The sequence below is a fragment of the Notamacropus eugenii genome, chromosome 3 (genome assembly GCF_028372415.1).
Source record: "Notamacropus eugenii isolate mMacEug1 chromosome 3, mMacEug1.pri_v2, whole genome shotgun sequence".
Lineage (NCBI taxonomy): Eukaryota > Metazoa > Chordata > Mammalia > Diprotodontia > Macropodidae > Notamacropus > Notamacropus eugenii.
The window spans coordinates 395,571,933-395,599,448 of record NC_092874.1 but is presented as its reverse complement, the minus strand read 5'-3'; the positions used below and the strand labels follow the sequence as shown (position 1 = coordinate 395,599,448).

The 27,516-nt window shown below is 37.0% G+C and overlaps 1 protein-coding gene and 1 long non-coding RNA gene across 2 annotated transcripts in view; one reads left to right on the top strand and one right to left on the bottom strand.

Moving 5' to 3' along the window:
• Positions 1–27,516, top strand: part of LOC140497193 (uncharacterized) — a 70,651-nt gene that overhangs the window by 4,383 nt on the left and 38,752 nt on the right. The window lies entirely within an intron of this gene.
• On the bottom strand, positions 9,550–12,536 carry LOC140531152 (oncomodulin). The gene is made up of 4 exons (XM_072650253.1): positions 12,476–12,536; positions 11,723–11,855; positions 10,962–11,071; positions 9,550–9,575 (listed from the first exon to the last, which is right to left on the bottom strand). The coding sequence occupies exons 1-4, from the start codon at positions 12,534–12,536 to the stop codon at positions 9,550–9,552; spliced, it is 330 nt and encodes a 109-aa protein (XP_072506354.1).

Sequence of the window (27,516 nt, the reverse complement as noted above, 5' to 3'; positions counted from 1 at the left end):
TTGAACCCATTCTAAGGAGAACAAAAGAGAGGAAGCAGGAAGCAGTCCTAATGACTACAGGCTTTCAAAACTGAAAGATCAGAGAATAATCTTGTTATTGATAGAATGGGGAAATGGGAAAAGTACTGAATATAGGAGTATAGGAACTAATAGGAATGAGAAGCTGATTGATTTTCAGATGAGGAATTTGAGGGATGGGATGGGGAGATAACACTGGTCTATATGTTATTCCTCACATACCACATTTTATCTTCTGACTCAGTGCCTTTCTGTAAAAATGAAAATGTCTGCCCTTGGAGGGTGCCTCCTGGGTAATCCTGAGTTTGAGAGTTCTTGAATTGAAGAGTTGGGCAACAGTTTCTCATCATTTGAAAATATTCTTTGTAATGTACAATCTGGAAAAGGAAAAGAACTGCTCTGCTGCTAGGAGACCAGATCCATGTCTCAAGCATCCAGGAGGTCAAGACCTTGTCAGCCTTCCGTGATATTGCTGGGAGTTACTCACACAATGCTTGTCCAAGGTGAATGGGAGATATTTGCCCAGCATTTCCACCAAAGGTCTTTTTCTTAGGAGGAGCAGGAGGAGGGTCTATGGGTTAAATACGAATGTTTTATGTTTTTGTATCAATTCATAGACTCTGGTGAACCTTATGTGTTTTTATGGTAGAGAAAATTAAAAAATCATTCCATACTTCTTAATCACATTTTATACTGGGAGAGACACGTGTTGAAGCACATATAGGGAAATCCTATACACAAGCTACATCTAATCTTTGCTTTAGAGATTTCCTAGGAATTTAACTCCTAAGTGGCAGAAGAACCAAAGGAAGAATCTGACTCCTTTGGGTCAGGACTGAGGTCTGTGTGAGCTCAAGAACATTGGGCATGTCTTAATCATGGTGAAAAGATAGATCCCAGAATTTCAAAGTTGGAAGGGAACTCAGATGCTAAAAGTCTAAAATTCTTTCTTCTGAAACTGAAAAAGAATCATCTCTACCCCATACCTGATAAGAAGCCAACCAGTCTTTGCTTAAAGACCTCAAATGAGAGGAAATCCCCTACCTTCCAACGCATACTTTAATTGTTAGGAAGCTTTATGTTATAGCAAGCTTATATTTGCCTCTCTATAACTTTTACCCATTGCTTCTTAATTTGGCCTTTTAGGATAGAGTAGAACAAGTCTAACTGGTCCATAACATAACAAACCTTCAAATACTTGAAGGGTCTTAGCATCATCTTCATGCTCCCATAAATCTTTTTTTCTCCAGGCTAAGCAATTCCTTCACTACATATTTATTAACTTAAGGCTCTTCACACTTCTGGTTGCCATCTCCTACTCACTCTCCTGCTTATTTCTATGTTTTCCATGAAAAAAAAAACCATGGAAACAATGCCATTGCTTTGCTGCTAATATTTAGGCAAACTGCATTTAAAGCATTCCTTTTTTGTACAAGTCTGCTGCCTCTTTCAAAAAAGAAAATAAGGTTGGTTTGCCATGACCTATACTCATTGAAGCTATGCTGTGTATTTGTGATGACTGCTCTCTTTCCTTTAAAGTTCACTAAGAGGTTCATTACCCTCTTTAAAAATACATTCTAGAATTTTCCTGGAATTGAAGTCAAGCTCATTGGCTATAGTTTGCCAACTTCACTTTTCCCCTTTACAGAAACATTTGCTGTTCTCCAGCCCACCCACCCCTACCCCTGTCCAGGGGCAGTTAGGGAGTGTGGCAGATAGAATGCCAATCCTGAAGTCAAGAAGACTCATCTTCTTGAGTTCAAATCTGGCTGAAACATTGAGTCACTTAATCTCTGTTTGCCCAAATCCACTGGAGAGGAAAATGGCAAACCATTCCAGTATCTTTGCCAAGAAAACCGCAAGGACAGCCCTGGCAAGCTATAGTCCACAGAGCCCCAGAGTCAGATATGACTGAACAACAACAGAATCCCACAGTAATTCTTCTTCACAGTGATCATTGACCTCTGCCAGTGTCTTCAGTAGCCTAGGATGTAGTCTCTCTGCATCACTTGGATTTGAAGTTCTCAACTATGCTTTGTTGTGGTTCTGTCCTTTCTAGTCCAAAGGTCATTCTTGGCAGAGGAAACAAAAGCAAAATAGGATCTAAGGAGTGGTCTTATTTTTTTGATTGTCTGCTTTTCCCCAACACTGCCAAAAACCACACAAACTCTTGATGTTAACTTCCACTTTTCTCATGAGTCTGTTCTTTGACTTCTGGCCTCCTATCTCCTGCTATGCTTGTCCTTTGAGGGTAGAGGAGTGGTGCCACCTCCACTTCAGGATGAACATGCTCACATCTGGTCATGCATCCATACCCTTAACATCCCAGTGATTCTGAACTCCTATAAAACATCAGACAAACTCATTTCACACCCCTATTTCACGAATAACACACCAGAGGCACTAGAGAGTTTTGGATTCCAGCCTCTAACAGATTACAATGGAAAGAACAGGAAGATAGCTTCAGAGGGGTGGATAATCTTACTTTATTCCAGTCTCTTATTCTCAAGAGGGAGCTGCTGATAATGAGAGCACCAGCTCTTATAGCATTCCCTAATTACCCTTCTCACAGGGGCCAGTGAGAATATAGTAGGAGCTATGACTTCTATGGAATCCCCTAAGCTTCAATGGGGGCCAGTTGAGGCAAACATAGATTCCCCCCCAAGCCTTGATGGGGGCCACACAAGGCACACACAGCATTACGCTCCCATATTCCCCCATGGGTTCCCCCTCACTGACCAGTGCCCACTTGCTGTATGATGTAACAGACGAAAAAGGCATCTTGTCAACATTAAGCTCACAGGTTAACTTTAGCAATATTGTCATTCAGCGCAAGCATAGTATCACATTATGTCACCCCATATCTCACTGTGCAGTCTCAGTAGGATTGCCTATCACTATGATTCTAGGAATTATTTTCTAGAATCCTTGGAACTATTCTGGGAGTTATTATTTAATACCTGAAAACTAAAGATTGCCATGGCCATGGATCCTGAGAAACTAAATTCTAAAAAGGATAACAAAATCCTCCTTACATACAACCCCCTTCCATCTAATTCCTCCTTCCTCAACCCTCCCACCGCAAAGTTTCATTCTAATTCCACCCAACCCTTCCACTATACCCTGTGGAAGACACAGGGAATGATGTTCCACGTGTCAAATCCTTCTTTTATTTTCTGAGGTCCAACCTTGGGCTCTCCTCCACTTCTAAGTCACACTGTCCTGCAAAGGATCTTGCTCCCTAAAGTCCCTCTGCTGTCTGCAAACTACAGCTCTCCTCTCTGCCCTGGAACTGAAACCAGTGACTCTCCCCTCCTGCAAGTGCCCATAGCCAACAGGGTCCCTGCCTCTTGCTATCACACTCACTAGGTGTGTGCTAGCTCCTTCTCCCAACAGCCACAACTCGTGACATTTCTGGTCAGCACAGCTGTGCTTGGTATCCCTCAACAGTGGAAGGTCCTTCAGATTTCTTCTCCTTAGGGGTTAGACCCCCACATTGCAAAATGAGTTTCTAAGCTTGAGGCTGCTTCTCAACGTGGCTGCCCCCATGGCTTGCCCTTTGTTGATTCTCCAGAGTTGGCCTGGAAGTGTTTGTACTTCACTCAGGTGCCCCAGGAGGATAGCAATCTCCTGAGGTCTTCCCAGATTGTCTCAGGAGGACAATGCTTTATCTTGTGCTTATTTCCGCTGCTGTGAGGCCAAGTTCTTTTTTTGTAGAGGAAATTTAGAGAACTGAAAGTTTTCTGACCTATTTTGCCATCTTCCCAGAATCCTCTCAAATGGTTAAATTCAAGTGAACTTCTGTTTTACGTCAATTTCAAGATATTTTCACATTACAATTAGAAGTTATAGCTTGGGCCAGCATCATAGATATATTATTAGTATGCTTAAGGTACATACTGTAAAAGTCAGCTCTGTTCCCAAAATAAATCACAGATTGCTGTGATACCTGGAATTCAACCATTAGAACTTCATTCCTTAGTATTAAGACATTTCTTTTTCAGGAATCTTATAATACAATCCAGATGCTTCTGAGCACTAACATATTACACCATTATGTGTTGTTAAATGTGAGCTGTTATATTAACACTAATTAATATACTTATCAGATTATCCACTCACCTAGCAACAGCCCTGAACAAATGAGACACAAGACAGGAAAGTTTTGTTAGGAGAGAAGGATTGGTTAAATGGATAGCAAACTGTCTAGGGAGACGGGAGAGGAAACTGGGGTCTTAGGAAGTGGTGGAGATTAGGATCTGTAGAAAGAGAAGGTGGAAGGGGACCCAAAACAAATTTTGCCTAGTGCCTACCCTGCATAGTTACTTTAGGAATGCTTTTGCCTTTTATTATCGACAAAGAATCCAGATAACAAACTGATCAGATACGCTGATGAGAATTTTCCTCTTGTGTTCAGGATAGAGCTATTCTCTTAGGGGGAAAATCTAGGTAGAGTTCTGAAACTTTCTAAGTATTTGAGGCTGTGTCAATATATAAGGCTTCTAAATCAAGCATTTTCTCTGAAATAACTGATCAATTGAATCAGATAATTAGTCTTCCTTTTTTAGGTATCTAGGTGGCAAAGTGGATAGAGTGCTGGGCCTGGAGTCGGGAACACCCGAGTTCAAATGTGATCTCAGATGCTTCCTAGCTGTGTGATCCCAGGCAAGTCACTTAACTTCTATCTGCCTTAGTTTGCTCATCTATAAATTGGGGTAATAGTATTAGCACCTACCTTCAGGGTTGTTGTGAGGATCAAAGGAAATGATAATTGTAAGACACTTAGCACAGCGCCTGGCACATAGTAAGCACTACAAAAATGTTAGCTATCATCATCATCATCATCATTTGACTGAAACAAAGGGGAGACATAGGCATAGCTTCAGCACCTAAATTTCTGAGTAATTCAGAAATAGAAACACTTGATACCCCAGAAACTAGTCACTAGACAAATCTTTTTCTAGACTGTCACCTGGACTTGGGTAGATCAAGGGTACTTTTTTTGTTATTTGCAGTAAGAAATAACAGGATAACTTTAAACATCAATCATAGAAGTGTTTCTAGAGAGGACAGTTTTATTCACATTTTTTGCAAATATCCTGAGGAAAATGTAATCTCATTTTCTTGGAACTTCTGGCAACTGCAATGCTATTTACCAAAAAAAGTAGAGTGAAATGATGACTATCATTCAAGTGAATAAATTAACAAGCCAGGTGGAAACTATCTTTCTGGTTCCAATTTCATCCTATCTTCTTAACTGTTTACAGAGTAATAGCACACCTTGACATTTACAGAAGAGATATAAGATAGGTCTTTGCTTGAAATCTGATTCTCAGTCCTTCATTATGCAAAATTAAACTGCTGAATAGATACCTTTGAAATTAAATATGAGCATATATAAGCCCTGATTAACAAACAAATATTTAGGAATATATTTACTATTTTGCTGTACAATTTTAAATTGAAATTGAAAGAATACTAATCATCCTGATTAAAAAAAAACAAACCCAAACACTACTATGAGAGTCAAGTTCATTTTGAGCTAGTAGGTGATTAAATCATCAAATTGTAAGGCAAAATTATAATTAAACAATATTATCTAAATTTAAAGTCAGTGGTTAAGTATTATTTTTGTAATGAGATATATGATTTCCGAGTCCTAATATCTAAAAAGTCAGATATGTATCATTCCATTGCTGAAAATTGTCACTCTTTGATGGTTCAGTAGTCATCTGTAAAATAGATGAAAGAAAAATTCATCATGAAAATGAAGGAAAGAATTCTTCACAGATAAAACATGTTTAGCCTCTCAGTGGAATATCATGAATAAGTTTTCATTGTTGGCTTTTTTTGTCCTGAGTAGACTATTTCAATATATTTTATTTTGTACATAATTATTTTCATTAGAGATGTTTAAAAATTCCATAGAATCACCAAAATAAATGAGAAGTCTCAGGTATAGAAAAAAATAAGTTTTCACTAGTTCAGGTTTAGAGTTCATTCACTGATTCATTTTTTTTTTAAATTGAAAATGAATAGCTACAAAACTATCTTTTGCTCAGAAGTCAAGGTGTTGATAATCTCTTCAATATTTTACAATCAGTTTTTTTTCAAAAGAGGCTTTATTATAAGCCATTGATTCAACTAGGACTTGTTTTAAATTACTTTCTTTCCATCAGTCAAACAACATCTATTATTAAGTGACTACTCCGGAGCAAAGCCCTATGCTTGTTTCTGGGAATAAGACAAAAGGAGAAAAAAAGGCAAATAATCCCTCCCTAGATATACCTAAATAAAAATAATACATGATCACACCTGAAGTGAACCTTGAAGGAAAACAAGAAATCTGAGAGGGAGAAAGAAGGAAAATTCATTCTGGCTGTTGGGGATGGCTTGTGCAAAGGCAGAGAGAGGCACAATATGGAATGTCAATTTCAGTTAGTAGAACAGTTTGGTTGGAAGATGGAACACATGAAAGGAAAGAAGATGAAATAAGACCATCGAGGTGGGTTGGAGTTCAACTGTGAAGGTTTTAAATGCCTAACTAAAGAGTTTATCCTAAAAGCAAAGAGGAACTTTTAAAAGTTTTGAAACAGGAAAATGCTATAAGGAGATCTGTACTTTAGAAATGAAATCTGCATATTTAGGGCAGGAGATTTTATAACTTGTTAAAAATTAATATTGCACCTTTTATTCAATTATTTGGAAGTATAGTTTCTACAAAAATGAGCTTTTATGGTAACAGTAACTTTTTAAAAAACTGAAGATTAATAGGTATTTTCAATTTTGCATTTTGTAATGTATCATCATCTGAACTTTTATCCACTTTCAGTGGTAATATATCAAACCCTAATACTGCTCCCATTCTCTCAAGGTTAAGAAAGTCCATATATGTGCCTATAGCCAAATACAAACAAAACCCCTTAAAAACTTAACTGAAAGCTAGCAGAAGGTAGAAACGGAGCTTTTTATTTAAGAACATGCATGTTGTTCTTTTAGTCCTTGAATAATTGAGGACAAATCAATTAAATGGGAATTAGTTATCTGTAGATGTTCGTATCATTTAATGTTCATAGATTGTATTTTATTTGTTTTTTATTTATGTAATAAATAAATTTTATCTATTTAATTAATAAATATAAATGTGAATTTCAGTCCCCAAGTCATGGCTTGTTTGTGAAGAATCTTTCAGTTCTCTGACTTTAAGAATTTGAGTTAGATTCTACCAATTTAACTTCTTTCCCATTGTAATGTTAGCTCCTTGAGGGTAAGAGCAATTTTTTTTACATGTTTTTGTATCACCTTAGTATTAGTACTAGCCCTTAGTACTTAGTACTAGCCCTTAACTTGGCACAACTTATGTGCTTAATAAATATTTTTTGAATGATTAACTATGCCTTTGATGGCTTTCCTTTATGACAGAACATCAACAAGACCCAATGATACCTTGTGAGACAAATCGACATGATAGCTCCTTTCACAGATATCAGAAAGAGAAGATCTGTAATCTTAATTTCTAGTCATTTTTCCTTTGTAGAAGTCACCCTGACTGACAGAAAAATAAATTTAAAAACCACAATCTTATCCCAGATAATTGGAATAGGAAGTAGCTTTCTTCTCTCACAGATCCTTTAAAAATGAACCCAATAAGATTGTTTTGAACCCATAACTATTTTTTGTGTTGTGCCAATGTTCAAGGATAAGATCGTTAATAGGAATCCTTTGAAGAGTAGGTGTCAGAGTTATTTTTAATGATTCCTTTTAAGTTAAGTATTAGGATGAAGCAGTTAAAGAACTTTAAAAGGGAAATAAATGAGAGTTCTAGCCAACACAAGTATGGTGGTAAGAAAACAAGATATGGCTCAATTTTGCCAAAGAAGACTTGAAGGCAAAGTCTCTTATTAATTTAAGGGGCCAGGAATCCTGAGGATATATTTTGAGAGATTTGTCTTTTCAGTCATTTTTTGTCTCCTTTGTTTCTAGCCTCACAAAAAAAAAAAAAGAAGAAGAAGAAGAGAAAGAAATCAGCCTTATCCATCTGGCCAATCTTTCTGCCAGAAGGGTATTATAGGGCTCAGGAATAGGTTGGTAGAGGAATTGAGAGTGGAGGAAGATAGAGAAGAGTATAGAAAAATATAAAAAGTAAAAATTATTCTCACTCTCCGACTACCCCTCTTCACTTCAAAATGGTCCAAATTCCCCTATCCAATAAATGCTGGAATATAAATCTCTTGGAAATATTTAGTATACTCCAGAAGTTGCATCTCTGATGTTAGGACCAATGGTAGACAGAGTATGAGACCAGGGACCTACTCCCCAGGAGACCTGAAAAGGTGTTCTAAAGGTGGTTTAGTATAAGAATGATGAAGGAATCTGGGTGCTTTAACCATTTCAGAAAATCCCAGGAGCCATTACCCAACTCATGCTATCCAGAAATTCATTGTAGTTTTTCATAAGGTTTTAACACCCTTCATGATGCAAAAAGAATAATTTATTCTAAAAATTCCTGGGAGACTTTCTTATTACTCTGTAGGGATAATGATATCAATGAAAACCTGTATTTTTTATACTTGCCAAAGGTGAGAGGAGAGAACAGTGATAGTTGTTTGCCTGGAAAACTTCTGAGAGCCTTGGCAGATTCACCTGGCCTACTTTACTGAGGTAGTCCATCCCCAACCCTAACTGAAAGTACGGTAACTGTACACCCCAGTTCAGCCTCACATGTTAAATGGCAACACGAGCTGCTGAGGGGATTAAACGGTAGCTTGGAAAGTAGTGAATGGCCAAGAAAGGGAGGGGGGTCAGAAGAGGTAGGAAACTAAAGTTAGAGATGACAGGGCGTTAATCCCTTGCCTGATGGACTAACATGACAAGACCTAAATTCTCTAGTCTGAAGTGGGTCCCATTCTTTTCTCTATGCTTTTGGGTTGTGTTTAAATTACTCTTTTACCTTACTTTTCTACATGACTACTGCATCATAACATTAGTCAAAAGGAAGATTTGTACCAGTCATAATACCTTGTTACCTATATATAACACTTTTTTTAAGATGACTTATGAATGAATCAATGATAAATGATAATAGTTGCTTATTATTATTTTTGTTTCTGTTAGTTCACATGTCACATAAGGCTACATCGTATCTTCACTGCTTGATAGATAAAAACCCATGTTTGGAATTGCCAAAGAATAACCCTGCAAGTCTAAATTGTAGTCATTTCTGTAACTTACTGGGAAAGAACACACCCACACAGCAGCAGATGAGAAAACTTCTTTTTTATTTGATGATTTTTAAGGGCATTATCTGCTGAGGTTCCTTACAGGAGACATCAGAATTATACATGCTATCAAAAAAAAATCATTAGTTGCTGTCTTATTACCTCGCTAAAGCAATGAGCAAATTAGAGATGCTTGCCAGGAAAAAAAAAATAAGGGATAGAATGTGGAATTTCCCATTCATAAGGTTATGAAGGCCTTCCTGCAGTTTGGTCCCTTTCTTTTTTTTTTTCTGTCTCCATAGACTTTGGGGCTTTAAGAATGCACCATTTCCTGGAATTCTAGAATAGAAGAGGTAAGAGCACTGTCAGTAAAGATGACACTTTAAAAGATACTTTAAAAGTTAATAAAGAATCCTGAAGAAGGAGGGAAATAATCAGAGCAAATTGTCAGGTATCTTAAGGTAAGAAGTAGGCCAAGAGAAAGTACAAAAAAGAAGAAATGCAAAAGTCAGCGATTGAAGATAAAAGTATTGTACTGATTTTTTTTTTTAACCAATCAACAAGATAGGACAAGACCTGGATAATTTAGCAAGTATCTTAAACTATGCATTGATTAGCTGTTATATTCCTATTTTGAAACTTCTTAGCCCAATTGTCTTTCTGACGACTTCACTGAAAAATAAAACAATATGAATATTTCCTGTTGCAGTTTGTGGGCAGTTAATTTTTAGTTTTCTTGTAAGTGTTCCTGTTTTTCCTGTAGCTGAGGATTATGTTCAGATTCTCAGCTTCAAACGATTGTTCTTTTGAGGAAACCTGTCCCTAAGATGGCACTGCCACTTTGTACTAATCCTCTCATTTTATGAGAACAGCATTAAATGTTAAAAGCTTAAAATGAATTTGGTCCAGTATCACTCAGAAATCTGTAAGGAATGGATGCTAAAGATTAAGAGTGGAAACTAGGAATTAGCTTTGTTTTTAATAGCAAGCTTTGCTTCTTTTGAAGTTGAGTATGTTGGTGTTTAATCAGATTGATTCACCCAGTACCTAAATAATTTTCTCTATACATTTTTGGAAGCAACATTCACTGTTTATGGCTACTATAACAGCATTTAGCAAGTTGTTATTAAGTTGAAATTTAAAGTAGTTTTTTTTCCAAAAAATCTGCAACAATTTTATATTTAAAGTTAGCATAGCAAGAAGAGCCTACAAATATTTCTGAGTTGATAGGTTCACTTAGATTCAACTTGTTTTAAACATATAAATATATTACTATGTAGGTATACGTGTCCATATATAGTAATTATATCTTCAGTCTCCTTTGGTCTCGTTAATATTTAAGTTATATGATAAAGTCAAGTGGAAATATAAATATCCACATAATTTTGCAAAAATTTAAATGCAGTGGTTTATATATAGTAAGACATTCAATAAATATTGGCTGACTGACTTTAGACTACTTCTTGGTACACTAACTTTTAGTGAAAGTTATTTAAAAAACTTCAAGAACTTACTGAAAACTAATATTTCTTTGCCTTCTGTTCAATAGTATTTTTTTGAATGGGCCCTAGTGTAATACATTCAGTCCTGCCATTGCTCACTTGAAATTAATTCCTGTAAATGAAATTCCTTGCCCTTCCTTGCCCTCAAGCATTACAGTGCTCAGCAAATAGTGGGTCTAAGACTTCCTAACAAGTGTTATTCCCCATGCAAATTGTTTCATACCATCAGCCCCAATTTTGCCATCTCCATCATTATCAGCTGCCTCCAACAGGGACTTGGTTTCTGAACTGGTCAGGACTCTAGCTCCACTTTCAAATTTCTGGAGGAAAAACCTAGAGGGATAAGAAACGTTGATGGTATGTTTCTGGTAGACTACTTTCCTCAATGCATTACTCTTTTCTGGTTCTATTAATAAATCTGCATCCCAGTGTAATAACTAAGCCTTTTGAAGGTCAGGGTTTTATTATTTTATAAGTGGGGGCTTTAAAAATAAGTAAGAATTCTTAAGACTTTTATTACAAAGAATCTTGGAATTGTAGAAAGGGTCCTATAGGTACTCTTTCTAATGCAACTTTCTGCCCCTCGCAAGAATATTCTCTACATTACTTCTGATAGGTTGTTATAATTATGGTTGTAATGTTCATTAGCAAAAGAATAGTTCAGATAATGAACAATTTTCTGCAAGAATTCTCAGGTAACATTTATTTAATTCTTTTTTATTGTATATAGTAGATGAAATATATTGAAATGAAATGTATATAGTATTGTTTATAGTAGATGAAATATGAACTGACTAATTAACTGTCTCTGTACTTTTATGAAACTGCAGTCAAAGTTAGAGATAGACACAAAGACAAAGCAATCTTCTCCTACCTCCAAATGTCTGTCTGTGTTTGTCCTTCGTTTTGCAATGTACAATTTAATGATAAGGAAATGCTAATTCTTACCTACAGATAAAGATACAGACAAAGGAAAACTCTTACTTGAGCTCCTCTTCATCCAGATATCCACTCTGATCATTGTCTATGAACCGAAAAATGTCCTTGACCTGACTAGCAGACATCTTGGACAGGCCAGAAGTCTCGAAGAATTTTTTATGGTTGAAAGAATCTGGGTCTGTAGGACAGAGGTAAAATTAGCCCCCAGGGTTTATTAGACTGTTTCAATAATACTCTAAGCTAATTATTCTAAAGCTAATCTCGTGGATTACCATAAATTTTTTTCATCACATCCCAGTACTGTGGGTATGTTCTCAGTAGTAAAACGTCATAGAGAAGTAAAGTGACATTGCCAAAGTCATACTGAGATTCTAGGACAGAACCCATCAGTGAGCGACATGTTCTCTTGGTTTTTAAACCAATGTTCTCTCTCTACAGAAGAATGTTTTGTTTCCTTTTTACTGGTGTCTAAGACATCAATATAGCTATCCATTGTGATAAAATTATTTTTGAATACTGTGTAGGGAAAAAAAAGATTGAATGGATCGTTTTTCATTCAGCCATTTTGGCTTTGTAAAGACAGTCACATTTTCAAGTCCTCTTTCTATTAGATTATTAATCTAAAAATTAGCAAATTTTTGCTTTAATCTTCCAAATATTCAAGAATAACTAAGACTATTGCATCCATTGGTGGTGGAGGAGAAGAGTTGGAGGTGGAAATGACTAAGATTTACTGTTTTCATCTGTAGGATAGAAAACTTTATATTGATACAACTTAAAATTTTTTTTCCCTTTTACCTTGACACTCCTCCAAGGCAGCAGCTATATCAGCAGCGCTAAGGACATCAGTGATGCTCATTTTTAACCTGATTGCATAGAACAAATGATATGTGTTGAAGTATAATAAGTAAATATACACACACAGTTAAATACATTCTATGAAGCTCCAATGAAACCAGTTATTTGTTCAGAATTTAAAAGATTTGGGACAAAATGTAAGATAGGATTCTAGTGTATTTTGTTAAGGCCTGAGTTTTATATACCTAATCAGGAGTGTTCTTCTTAGTATTTTCTCAGAACTTACAGCAAAAGAGAAATAAAATGTATTGGATTTTGGAGTCTACTTAAATTTCCCACTACTTAGAATCATATTCCTACCCAAAAGTGAAATGGAAGAATTCATATTATTTTTCAGCTTTTGAAAATAGCTGTGGTGGAAGCATTCACAGATAAGCTGCATTTAAAAATACAAACACATCTAGATCATTACCTACTTTTTTTTACAGTTGGGACAGTGCATCTTTAGAAGTTATATATGAAAGCAAAAGCAATTTGAACTATCCCCCTGAAATATTGTGGCAGAACTTAAAGAGAAAACAGAAAAGAGTACATTATCTACCAACAAGTATAAGAATCAAATGAATGTTATGCTGATGTCCTGGAGATAATAAGCCCAAACAGAACTCAACTTCTTGAGTGGGGAGAAAATTGAGCATGCTAAGGGTTCTACTTAGAATAAATGCAACATAGGAAGGAAGAGCCTGGAATTAGGGGGAATTAGCCTGGAATTACTGCTCACCTTTCTGGATTTTCCCCAAGCAGAAGCAGGAAAAAGAATCGAAGAAAGCAGAAAACAGATGTGCTTTTACAGTGTTACCAACCCTACCTTATATAGGATTCAAAAAGTGACAATAACCACTTCTTGGATTTCCTTCTCAGGGATCAAATGGTCAGAGCTCAAATTTCCTCCCTAAGTGAGGCTTTCTTTTTTTCTCTTTCCTTCTTTCTTTCCTTCTTTCTTTCTTTCTTTCCTTCTTTCTTTCTTTCCTTCTTTCCTTTTCTTCTTTCCTTCCCTTCTTCCCTTCTTTCTTTCCTTTCTTTCCTTCCTTCCTTTCTTTCTTCCTTCCTTACATCTTCCTTCCTTTCTTCCTTCCTTCCTTTTCTTCCTCCCTTCTTTCTTTCCTTTCTTTCCTTCCTTCCTTCCTTCCTTAGATCTTCCTTCCTTATGTCTTCCTTCCTTTCTTTCCTTCCTTCCTTCTTTCCATCTTCCTTCCTTTCTTTCCTTCCTCCCTTCTTTCTTTCCTTCCTTCCTTCCTTCTTTCTTTCCTTCCTTTCTTTTTTCTTCCTTCCTTCTTTCCTTCCTTCCTTTCCTTCCTCCCTTCTTCCTTTCCTTCTTCCCTTCTTTCCTTCCTTCCTTTCTTCCTTCCTCCCTTCTTTCTTTCCATTCTTTCCTTCCTTCCTTCCTTCCTTCCTTCCTTCCTTCCTTCCTTCCTTCCTTCCTTCCTTCCTTCCTTCCTTCTTCCTTCCTTCCTTCCTTCCTTTCCTACTCTAACCTCAAGGGAGTGTAGTTGGGAATAGTCAAAAATTTTTTTCAACAAACCCCAACAAACTTTAAGATTTCAGCTCTACAAATAGAACTCTGAAAAGCCAGGGAGATGAATGTGCTGGTGGACAACTTCCTAAATGCTGGCTGAAATAAAAATTACTTGAACCTGGAAAGATTACAAAGAGGAGCCAGTTTTGAATCCCTGAAATGGTTTGCCGAACCAGTGAAGTTGATACAAAGTCAGAGAGAAGTGAAAGCTACGAAATACTTGGCACCAGAATGACAAGTAGGACGTGTCATTTGTAGAGTATAGGAGGAAGCCAAATGTACAGGGGATTTTTTTCTCTATTAATGTTACTCTAACATTTTCTAGTAATTTCTTAAATTACACACATGTAAAACAAATCAGAGAAAAGCAAACCACTAGCAGGGACTAAAAAACTAAGAATTGTGGGAACATTTAAAAATACTTATTTTATTAAATATATCCCAATTACATGTAAAAAATTCTAACATTCATTTTTAAAAATTTTGAGTTGTTGGGAACATTTTAAGAGATTAATTTGGGAGAGAATTCTACCACCAGATCTTAAATCATTGTATTTATAAGGAAATAAAATGGAACTATTTTTAGAAGAAATATAGTTTATGCTGATTTTTTTAAGCTAAATCTGTTAGACACATTTATTAATATACAAATAGCTTGAAAAGAGATTCTAAATTCTTCCTTCTAATTGGAAGAGCCCATTCTCACAAGCAAAACCTTGCTCACATTTTATAGTTATTGTGAAGCAAAAAGTGAATAAATTGCGCTGAAATTAAAAAAAAAATTTCCGATTTCACTTAGGGTTTTTGAATTCTTTACTGAACATAACAGTAATAATATATACACACACTTGGGAAAGAGCTCTCTTCTTGGAAAACTAATGATGTCCTTCTTACTCTAGTAACTGATAAGCTAAGAGAACTCACTCCCTCTATTAATCTGGTCACATGTTCTGACTTCTTGAGAGATTAAGAATACTCTCTGTCTTGATTTGGTCCTTGATTTAAGGTAGAACACAGAGTCCAAGGATACCACACTGAGGAAATTGTTACAATACCAATTCTTTGCTTTTTGTAATGCAAAGGGGGCCCTAGGATTCCAAGTATCTCATACTGAACATATTACACACCAGAAATTTAAAATGTATGTTCAAAGATATTAAATTTGCTACTTTGAGTGTTTGGGCATACAGAAAATAACCAGTGAATTATTTGTAATATAATATGACTTGGATATTCTTTCTTAGATTGCTAAAATATATTTAAGAAGAGAATTATGGTATTTTTCCCATTCCCTATTCCCCTACACAGTATTGAAATTTTTATAATGTAAACAGGGAAAATATGATATCCAGATTTGCTAGTTTTTCTGCAGGCATGTATCACACTAACTTTTTTTTTTTTTTTGAGACTGTGTCTCCCTGAGGTTGAAAATATAGCAGCCACTCAGGGGCTCCATCCTACTTCTGATTGGCACAGAAACTTTAAACTGCTCCGTTTTTCCTATTTGAATCAGTTTGGTCCTTATTAGGCAGCCTCGTGGCCCTCTACACCTGGGGGGCTCACTATATTGGTGCCAGAATTCTTGTGGGCATCAAATAAGTTTTAAATCTACTGTAACCCAGGAATCCAGAGCTAAAGCAAGCTATTAGCTATAGCATCCTCAAAAGCAGGAACTACAGACTTATGCCACCCTACCTGACCACATTAAAAAAAAAAATGTAACAAAACAGAACTATCAAACCTCAGAAAGAGGTTTAGAACAATCTTAAAATAGATACTCTATGAAATTAGTGAGGTTAAACAAACCCAGGAATTAGTCAGGCTAAAGAGTTTTGAACCATATTCTTAACCTCAAATGAATGGTAGATTTATTCTTAGCCCTTTTCATGATTCCTTTTAAACATTCATTCATGAAGCATTTGTTAAACACTTTGTGTAGTGTTTATTTATTTTGGTAACGTTATTTTAATGTTTGACCATTATTCACAGCAATAATAGCAATAAATGGTATTTTTTTCTACTGCTTTAAGTTTTTTAAAATGTTTTGTCATATTTGATCTTTGCAACAGGAAGAGGCATGACATAATGGTTAGGACACAGACTTTAGTCAGGAAGACTTGAGTTCAAATATGGCTTCAGATGCATACTACCTACCTGTGTGACCCTAGGCAAGTCACTTAAGCTTTGTTTGTCTCAGTTTCCCCACCTGAAAAATGGAGCACCTACCTTGCAGGATTATCTTGAGGATCAAATGAGATATTTGTAAAACACTAAGCCTAGTGCCTGGTACGTAGTAGGTGCTGCCAGGCCTAGAGGCCTGTGTGGGCTACCCGAGTCTTCTTACCTCACCTCCGAGGTCTTCGGTTGGCCAAAACCGGATGCTCATATGAGAGAAAGGACATTCCAGAGTCGAACAAGGGTTGAGCTTTATTTCAGGGTCTCGGTTACAAGTGCAGGGGGGTCTTCCTTAGGAGGAAGAGGGGGAGATTTCCCAAGGAGGCTAGGATCTTAAGGGATTGGAAGTAGAAGTACAAGCGGGGAGAGAGGGGGAGGGGAGAGAGGAAAGAAGAAAAGCGGAGCCTACTGTCCTCTTGGCTCCTCACGTGCTAAGAGAGCTTTCAGGCTTCCTCAGTGCTACTTAACCTTCAGCCGCATAGTTTGCATCTGAATACCGTGCTGTTAGGTAACTAGGTGTGCCCAGATCCGGGACAATCTCGAGGGTGGGGAGATCTCTCTCCCATCACGTTTCTCACGGGAAGAGGCGGAATTACTCGAGATAGCTCGGTTCACCTCGATTCCCTGCCGTTTCCTGGGGGGGGTCTCGTGAGAGCTCTAAGATTTAGAAGCTCCCACCTTTACCCGCCCGAGACTGTCCACACGGAATTGAGCTTCCAATCCCAACAAGGTGCTATATAAATGCTTATTTCCTTTCCTATTGCCTAGAATTAATTTTTAGAAAAGGAGTGCACTCTCTAAAAATCATTATCAAAGGTGCCTGACTTGGTTCTCTTATATTTTTTAATGGTATCACTTTTAATATTCCTGTCATATATCTCTTTTGAACTTATTTTTCAACAAACATTTATTAAATGCCAACTGTATATGAGGAAAAATTGTAAAGCAAATAAAGTATGACTTTAATTTTCTGCCTTCGTTTTGGCACATTCCTTCTCGCCTTTGATGACCCTGCCAAGTACTCATAATCTTCATGCTACTCTCTCTGAACTGTTCAGGGGCCTCTAAATATGCTCCAACTACCTTTCCCCAGTAGCACCTTTATGTTTACACTCCATCAGTATCAATGGATCTTATATCTCATTCATTCAGAGACCTGCTTGAGGGAGCTATCAAAAAAAAACCCAAACAAACCAATGCATGCTAATATAATGAACTGGTATAGTGTCCCTCTCACATAACATATTTGTATCTTTATGGGACTTTCTGGAAACACTGCCTTTCGGCTTTGAACCAAACTCTTACATCACTTACAACACTAGAAAGTGTAGGTGATATGAAAACAAAATATACCAATAAAGCTTTATTTTACTATCATCTTTTTGGTAGGAATAATATAAATAGAATGTACAAATATATTCATTGAGAGAACATGGATGATGGGAAGGCATGAATGGAATCCCATTCATGTGTCCTTATAAACTTGGGCACGTTCTCCCACACCATGAAAAGAAAGTAAGCACTCTTAAAAAACCCATAAGAAGAGACATACATGTAGGGAACACACATGGCCAGGGAGCACTCATAAAGAGGCACTCAATAGATAATCTATGTGGCTAGGATACACATAATATGTAAAAGATACATGTGTATGGCTAAAGCAGCACAAATCTCCAAAGGTGCAGGATTGCTGCTCCTTGCTTCTCTTTCCACTTTAGGCTTGAGCATATCATATCTTCTAGTACCACTCTATTGGAGGTATGGATACTTTGGGCATATAGTCTATGGTGGGCACATGATTCTGCAGTTCTCTCCTCACTTTTGCATCCCTGCCACGACCACCACAACTCTCCAAGACAGGGAGCAGCTTTTTCTTCCCTCTGCTTAGCTAAGACTACAATCTCTAGGCTTCCTTGTTGCACTGATAGCTCTCAGTCTTTCAGAGACCTCTTAGCTCTTAGTTATGACATGCATGGTATGACACAGGATAGCAGACTGGGCATCTTTCTCTGGACAAAGCCTGTGAAAACAGCCCACAGGGCATGACTGAGTTCACATGCCTTTGCTAAGAATCTCTTTTTGCTTTTCAACCTCTGGCATTTCATTCATTTCAGCCTTGAACTAATGCCCAAGTGGTCTTAGTAGTACCCGTCATATCTCAAACTTCATCAAAACAACTGTTCTCCCCTCAAAGACACAAATAAAGCCTTATCTATTGTTTAGTCAAGAAAGATCCCCAACTCAATGATTAAAAAGAAAGGCTTCATAGACTCCAAAATGTTTATGGAAGCTTTTTTTTTTTTTGGTAGCCACAATCTGGAAACAAAGTTAACATTGGGGGATTGCTTAAACAAATTATGGTTCATTAATGTAATGGAATATTACTGAGCTGTAAGAAATGATGAATGTGATAAATACGGTGAAGTATGAAAAGACTTACATAAACTGATACAAAGTGAAATAAGCAGAATCAAGAAAACATTGTATGAAATGGCTATATAAATGGAAAGAACAAGGAACAAACTTGGCCCAGAAAGACATGTGAGAAAAGATCTTTCCTGTCTTTGTAGTAGAGGTGAAGGAAGGGTACATGAATGTGTAACATTGCATACAATTTCAAACTTTTTCCATTTGTTTATTGGTTTTGCTGATTTTTTTCTTCCCCTTCCTCTCTCTTTCCCTCCCTCTCTTTCCCTCTTCTCTGTCTCTCTCTCTCTCAAAAAAAAAAATCCTTTGTTACTGGGGATGGCTCAATGGAATTCAAGAAGGGGAGAGATACAAGAGGAAGTTTGGGAAATAAAAAAACAAAAAATCTCGATAATAATTATTTTTAAAAAACAAAAAGAAAGGACCTTATAAAGTTTCTAATGTCCACTTGCTTTTGTCAACATTTCTTATGCTGTCATATTCTTTTTAAAAATATTTCATTTTTTCCAATTACATGTAAGAAAAACTTAAATCTTTTTTTTAAACTTTGAGTTTCAAATTCTCTCCCTTCTTCTTTCTTCTTCCCCCTCATTGAGAAGGCAAGCAATTTGATACAGGTTATACATACATGGTCATGCAAAGCATTTGTTGTAAAAGAAAACACATGCTGTGAGACTCTAAAGACCTATTTATGTTATTCATCTCTCATATTCAAAATGTTTCCATTTCAGATTGTAGCACTTTGTGTGGTTGAAACCAGCCATGGTCTTCTGTGAATCACTGTTGGTTGAAAGTTCGTGGTACACTTGCTATGTAAAGAAACAGCACAAGGCCAGAAGGAGGGGTGGTGGTGTTAGCATTCCCAGCTGAACCCCAGCTCTAGAATTGGTGTTTAACTTTCTCAAGGCTGTACCTGGGACCTGTTAGGGGCAGAAGCTACCTCTCTTAACTTGACCTCAAAGGTACACCATGCTAAAGAGGTCCCCCCATTCTTCTAGCCTACATAGGACAGGACGGAGCTAGATAAAAGGATACTTCAACAGCTAAGTAAACCTGTCCACCTTATGTGTTTTATACTTTTTTGTTTTGTTTATACTGTATTGTTTTTGTTACTTTGTTACTTTCCTCCTTGATTTTCCAACGAAGTTGAATTGGTTAAGAAAAAAACAAAAACAACTGTACCGTGTATCAGTTTAAGGGAAGAAGAGTTTTCGTGTATGGACTAGAAGAGTTGGGAGATTTCAAGTACTCCAGAGTACTCCAGAGAGCAGTCAGGGGCTGGTCGTAACAAAGACGGAGGGTCTGCTTGGCCCAGCGCATGTGGAGTATGGAACTACATGAGAATGAGGAAGACCTCATGGAGAATACTCATATCTTCACTATACCCAAAGGGCTATAAAATTGTGCATACCTTTTGACCTAGAAGTACCACTTCTAGGTCTGTATCCCAAAGAGATCATTAAAAAAGGACCTACGTGTACAAAAATATTTATAGTAGCACTTTTTGTGGTGACAAAGAATTGGAAATTGAGAGGATGTCCATCGATTGGGGAATGGCTGAGCAAGTTGTGATATATGAATGTAATGGAATACAATTGTGCTATATAAGCAGGCAGACTTCAGAAAAACCTGGAAAGACTTCTATGAACTGATGCTGAGTGAAATCCTCAGAACCAGTAGAATATTGTACACAGTGACAGCCACATTGTGTGATGACTGACTTTGATAGACTTAGGTCTTCTCATCAATGCAAGAATCTAAGACAACTCCAAAAGACTCACGATGGAAAATTCTATCCACATCCATAGAAAGAACTTTGGAGTTTGAATGCAGATGGAAGCATAGTATTTTACTCTCTTTTTCTTTTGTTGTTTTGTTTCTTCTTTCTTGCGGTTTCTCCCATTAGTTCTAATTTTTCTTTACATCATGACTAATGTGAAAATATGTTTAATGTGAATGTATAAGTAGAGTCTATATCAGATTGCAGGCCATCTTGGGGAGGGGAAAGGAGAGGGAGGGGGAGGAAATTTAAAACTCAAAATCTTATCAAAGTGAATGTTGAAAACTAAAAATAAATTAATTATAAAAAATAAAATTAGTTTCAGAAATTTTTTTTAAAAAACTAAAAAAGAAATAAAAGTACTATTTTCTCTGTATGGGTCATTCCTTTATGTGCCTCTTCCAGGTTAGCTAAAATTTTCAACAACATTTAGAAGTTAGAAGAATGTATACTGTAGAGCAGGCTGCTATATTTTTTAAATTTAAGCTCATTTTAAGAGGTGTATTTTGGCTACAAATTCTAAGTCTTGAGCCTAAGTTCCCACCCTTAAATTGAAAAAGAAATTCCCAGTTAAATTTCTTAACATGATCATAACCATAATTTTTAATTATTTGAAATGTAAGACCTGAAGTCAGGCTGCTTCTGGCTGATGGATTGGTTACGAAAGCCTAAACGATCTAAATTTCAGAATCAAGGTGATGCCATTGTATGATGATCCAGGTGGAAATATAGAGTTACTGGTGTGTGTTTATTTATAAATGAGATTCTCCACCTGTAGCAGAAACTTTTCTCCTACTCCTCATACTACAAGTAATTGAAATTAAATCATCAAGGGGGCAGTACAAGATGTACAGATATTTTAATTAAATAACTTCTTAGGATCATAAGATCAAACACTAAGAACTATCAAGAGTCAGAGAAGTCATCTGGTTTACGCTTTCATTTTACAAATGGGGAAACTGAGGTTGAGTGATGTTATGTGACTTCCCCAGGATTACACAGAAAACAAGTAGCAGATCTCAGATCTGAGCCAGATCTAAACCAAGTCGTCTGACTCTAGATTAAGTGCTCTTTCCATTTTAAAAGTCTAGATGAAGAACTTGGGATATGCCTTGTGGTGGGTGCCTGGTTGTTGTGGCTTTTAATTTAAAAATGTCTTAAATGCTAAGAATTCTGAGTACCACTTATGACACATACATACTGAGCTAGAGATTTATTTTATAGTGAAATTACATAGTTATTATGAAGTCTAAGCCCACTACATTTTAGGTCTTTTAAATATGGCAAATAATGCTTTCACTGTGCAACCCTGAAGAATTTGGAATATTCATCTTTTTTTAATGGAGTTGAGAAAATAGTGAAAGAATTGGAAATATTTCTTTTCTCTCCTTGCCAAGTCATGCTGACTAATTTCCTAGATCCATCCTCAGGGAAGAGCTTCTGGAAACTCCAGTCTTTGCTGCTCTGTTTTTGCTCTGGGTAGTATTAAAACAAAAACAAAAACCCTTCCAGATTAGCCCATGGATCACAGCCTCCTTGTCTTCTCCGATAATGTGACCCTGGTTCTAAAGAGAGAATTTCTGGGTTTGGCCCCTTGGCTTCTGGAAAGATCTGCATCTAAAATACCTTCACCTTCTGAGGTCAATGCAGCTGTTTGTTTTTGGCTGTATAGCCAGTGTTATCAATCAGCTGTTATCAGGGAGTTCACTTCCTGGGTAACTCCAGAGTTCTTATCAGGAGATGTTCCACAGGCATTAAATTTAGGCCCTTTACAAATCCCAGCATTCTTCTCCTTTCAGTTCCACTTCAAGCCTTCTCACCAAAAATGCATCATCACTCAATGAGGTATAAAAGTTACTAAAAGAAAAAAAACACTTGGTCTGTCATATTTCTTAATTGAATAATATTTTGCTATAGTTAAATCCCTTGACCACTTATTACTTTGAAAAATAATTTATTATTACTGTAATATTAAACGTCAATAGACCTAAACATGAAATTGAAATTATTTATATTTAAATATAACAAATTAATTTCAACAAATGAACTGTGATAACAATTTTTCACTCTTCTAAATTTCCATCAAGATTCTCATTCATCCTGATCTTTTACTTTTCTCTTATATGATTATAATCAGTATAAGCTGTATTCTTTCAATTCATCTTTTTTCACGTTGCTTCATATCACACATACCTTTCTAGATTCCTTTATATTATTTATACTTGTTGGTTAAAAGGCAGTGAACAAAGTGGACAGGCTGGGCTTGGAGTCAGAAATACCTAGATTCAGATCCTGCCTCTGGTACTTGTTAACTGTGTAATTCTGACCACCTCAATTGCTCCTCAGGAAACTCTCTAGGATTTATTGACTAAGTCATAAATGCTTGTGATCTGGTGCTGAGTGAAGTGAACAGAGCCAAGAGAACACTGTACATGCTAGCAGCAACATTGTGCGATGACCATCTTTGTTAGACTTAACTATTCTGAGCAAGGCAATGACCTAAGACAATTTCAAAAGACTAAAGATGGAATGAGCTATCCACATCCAAAGAACGATGGCGTGGATTGTGGATCTGAAGTGGATTGAAGCAGACTATTTTCTCTCTTTTTTTGTTGTTATTTTTTGTGTTTTTTTCCTCATGGTTTTTTCCTTTGGTTCTGATTCTTCTTTACAACATGACTAATATGGAAATATGTTTAATATGATCATGCATATTAATAGCCTAATACTAATAGCCTATATGAGACTGCACACTGTCTTAGAGAGGGGTCAGTTGTGGGAGAGGGGAAATTTAGAACTCAAAATCTTATAAAAGCAAATGTTGAAAACTAAAAATAAATGAATGAATGAACTAATTAATTGTCTCATATGTATCAAGAAAAAAAGTGACTGTGATCTGGCTTGATGGAGTTCTTTTCCATAGTAGGAATTCTCCATGCTGGGGGAAATCTTTCCTATATATACATGCTTGTTTTAAGTGCATTGAGTTTTACTTGTAATCATAATTTTTTGGGTTTTACTGGCATCATAATATTTTGTTGCATTAATGCACCACAATTTATTTTACCATTCCTACTATGGGGGGCATTTTGTTTGTTGCCAGGTTGGTTGGTTTGTTTACTTTGTCATGGAAAATAATGTTGTAAGTGTAGATGCTTATATAACTCTACAATACTGTCATTTTTGCTTCTAATGCTTCTTTTTAAACCAACTGGAGGAATTTACAGCAAAAATTGCTGTTATCTACATAGAAATCAAGAGAAGTTTCAGTAGGTGTCTGGGAGGGTGTTGTAAGAAGGAGTTCAGGTGTTCAGTTGAAACAGACTACAGAAGTGTAAAGGAAGCCCTCAAGACACTTCAGAACTGTGTAACTTCATCTTTCAACTCTGCCTCTGCCAAAACTCAGTGTGTTCTTGGCCCTAACAGTCAGTCAGTCAGTAAACATTGGTTAAGCATCTACTACGTACCAGACAATGTGCTCAAGTGTTAGGGTTACAGAAGGAGGCAAAAGACAGTCCCTGCCCTGAAGGAACTCACAATATAATGGGGGAGACAACAAGTAGACAAATATGTGCAAATATTATATATGGGTACAGTGACCGTATCTCTCTAGGCACAAAATCAGGATAGTGGTCTGTTGAAGAATATTGTTTTTGTCATCGATTATTTCCTTTCTCTTTCTAATTTTTAGTCTCTATCCACAGGCCTAGATCTCCCTTAGGGTTGCTTCTGAATGTTATCTGCACAGAGATGATAATTGAACACATGGAAGCTAATGAGATGAGACCTAGAGAGACAGAGACAGAGGCAGAAAGAACAGAAGAGGGTCTAGAACAAAACCTTACAGTAAACCCACAATTAGGGGCAAGACATGGATGGGGGACCAAAAGAGGAACCTTAGAAAGAAAGGCCAGGCAAGTAGTAGGAAAACCAACCATGAAAAGACTATGGAGGATAATGACGTGAGCTCCCTACATGGGGGATTCAGCAAAGACTGAACCATCAGGCCATCCTAGGGAATATGTCCTGGATCTCAGCTAAGCCCAAGAATTATAAAGATTCTTCTAAATCAGGGAAGAGTCTTTCCAGACTGATGAAAGGAAAATCAGAATCTATACAGGGACAACCAGAATCAATTTACTGTAGAGACTTTCCCCAGGCCTAAGCCTAGGAGAAGGAACTATGGCTGGGGTCTCAAAAGGACAAGATCAATTTAGTTATTTTCCTTGAAAACCACTTGACTTTAGGCCCAATCCATTCAGAACATAAGTTATCATGATGAGTAATCTCACTTATGTGGACCAGAAAAAAGGGAAGGCAGATGGGAATTCTGTGAGGCAAAGGGGATTTGGAGAGACTGTGAAAGAGAGAATATTGGTCTCAAGACAGAAGTTTGGGGCCCTCTCTGTCTTCCAGTCATCCTTCTAGCAACAGCTCCTCCTGGGTCACTCCCCACCAAAACTAGTGCAGCTGTCATGGGGTGCGAGGTTCAAAAGTCTGAATGAATTGGTTTGAGCAGGCTGAGGCTCTGGCGGAGATTTATGTATTTCTGATGCCCTGTACCTGCTCCAGTTCCTGCTGTTACATCCTGGGGTAGTAGAGGTATGGGCACACAGATTCCTGAGCTCAACTCACTATCTTTTCCTCAAACTCCATTCCTCTTTATTACTTTCCTACATCTTTTAAGGGTCCTCCTTCTAGTCACACAGGTTTGCAACCTTTGAATTTTCTCTCCTGAAACCTTTCTTCCCCTCTCCCTATATCCTAATCAATTGTCAAGTCTTACTCCATTCAGCCTTCAAACTATAGCTCATTTCCTCCTTCCTACAAATGTCTCCACCATCTTGAAAAAATAACCCTCACTTGATCCTATATCTCTTTATATGCCCTTTGTAGCAAAATTCCTTGAAAAGACTGTCTACCATAGGACCTCTACTTTCTCTCCTTACTTTCTTCTTATCCCTTTACAATCTGGCATGCAACCTTATTATTCCACTAAAATTGTTTTCTCCAAAGTTACCAAAGATCTTTTAGTTGTCAAATCCAATGGCTTTTTCTCATTTCTCATTCTCCTTGATCTCTCTGCAGCCTTTGGCACTGTTGATCACTTTCTTCTACTTAATACTTTCTCCCTAGATTTTCAAGATGCCACTCTCTCCTAGTTTTCCTCCTTCCTATAGGCCTATTCCTCAGTCACCTTTGCTGGGTCCTCATCCAGATCATGCCCTCTGACCATAGATGTCCTTCAGGATTCTATCTTGGACCCTTCTATACTACTTCACTTGATGATTTCATCAGCTCTCATGGATTTAACTATTATCTCAGTAATGATGATTTTCAAATCTACCTATTCTTCTACCTAATGTCTCTAGAGAGCTCCAGTCTCATATTTCCAACTACCTTTCAGACATCCCAAACTAAGTGCACAGTACGCTCAACAATTCCAAAAAGGAACTCATTATCTTTTTCCGTAAGTCCTCCTCATCTCCTTACTTTCCTTATTACTGTAGAAGACAACACCATCTTTATGACTTCCTCAGACTCATAAACCTAGGAATGATTTTCAACTCCGCACTATCTCTGATTCCCCATATCTAATCTGTTGCTGTAATATGTTGATTTTACCTTTGCAACATCTCTTGAATATACCCTTTTCTCTTCTCTGATATTGCCACCAATTCTAGTACAGGCCCTTGTGTTGTTGTGTTGGTCCTTCATTTTCAAAGAAGACCCTGACATCAGAGAAATGATGATATGACTTGCACTTGACTTTGTTTTGAGGGAAGGAGGGCTGTGCAAGGTCATCAGCTTCACTTTCTCCTCCTGAGCCATCTGGGTCCAGTGGCCAGATATTCATCAGGATGACTGGAGATGGCCCAGGATGCAATGGGAAACCTTGGCCTTTTTAGGCTAAGGCCTTTTAACATACTCACTTCAAGGGAGGTAACACCCATTGAGTGAATAGGCCTCTTTAAGAAGTAGTAAGGGAATGACCCTTTCAATAAGAAAAAGAAGAAATAACTAAATCAAACTGGGAGGGAAAGAGAAACTGTTACTATTGATAATCACTCTTCTTTGTGTCCCTGGTGCTTAACACAGTGACTGACCCATTGTAAGTGCTTAATAATTGTTGACTGGCTAATTTTCAGAACTTGACCTTCCTGTAAAATACAATCAGTGATACTGACATATCTTAAAAAGAGTAAAAATGTTTTTTTTTACAAAAGAAAAAAAGCACCCTGGCTGTGCTTCTTCCTGTAGTTTCTATCATTCCATCCCATAATAAGATGGGCTCCATTGCAATTTATCTCTTTGATATTAGATGGAAAACACTAACTCTTCCACTAAGCTGTACATTGGGGCTAAAAGTCTGCCATTGCTCAGTGTAGTCTAGAGGAGATTGCCTGCTGAAACATAGCCATGCATAGGGCAGGGAATAACTTTCAAACAAATAAACAGGAATATTTTAGAATATTATGAGGCCCAAGGTCAGTATAGGAGCCCAAATAGAATAGCATCGAAAATTAGAATGAACTGTTGTGTGTGATGATAGACAGTCAACATTCGAATGGCTGCTGCATGAGTGCCCAGATGTGGTGAGCTCAAAAATTTCAAAACACAGCTTGTACCTGAAGATGAGTTCTTTAAGTTCTTTAAGAGTTGTTTTTCTTTTGAAAAAATATCTTATCATTTGTGCTTTCCATCACCTAGACTTCTCCCATATTCTTGTCTACCAGAGAACCATCCTTCACAACAAAGAATTTAAACAAAAAAGAAAAGAAAAAGAGGAAGAACAAAAATTCAGAAAAATATATCTGTACTGACCAAAAAAATCTGAATTTACATTTCATTGTTTCACATCAGTGAAACACATCTTCTCCCAGTGTCTGCACAGGATTAGAAGATATCTTCTCATATCTCTTTCTTTTTAAAAAAGAAAAACACAGTTTATCCCAGTCCTCATTGCCTGGAAGGCCAGGTACATTTGATTTCACCCTTCTGGGATTTTCTGCAGAAATGAGTCTAAGACAGAAAAAAATGACAAAAAGAGAGACTATCTCAGTCTCTCCCAGCTTTAGATCC

Coding starts and splice junctions, on each gene's coding strand:
- LOC140531152 (XM_072650253.1), bottom strand. CDS start 12,536: ATGAGCATCACTGATGTCCTTAGCGCTGCTGATATAGCTGCTGCCTTG. Junction 11,856..12,475: donor TGCCTTGGAGGAGTGTCAAG/GTAAAAGGGAAA, acceptor TCTGTCCTACAG/ACCCAGATTCTTTCAACCAT. Junction 11,072..11,722: donor CTGGATGAAGAGGAGCTCAA/GTAAGAGTTTTC, acceptor TTATCCCTCTAG/GTTTTTCCTCCAGAAATTTG.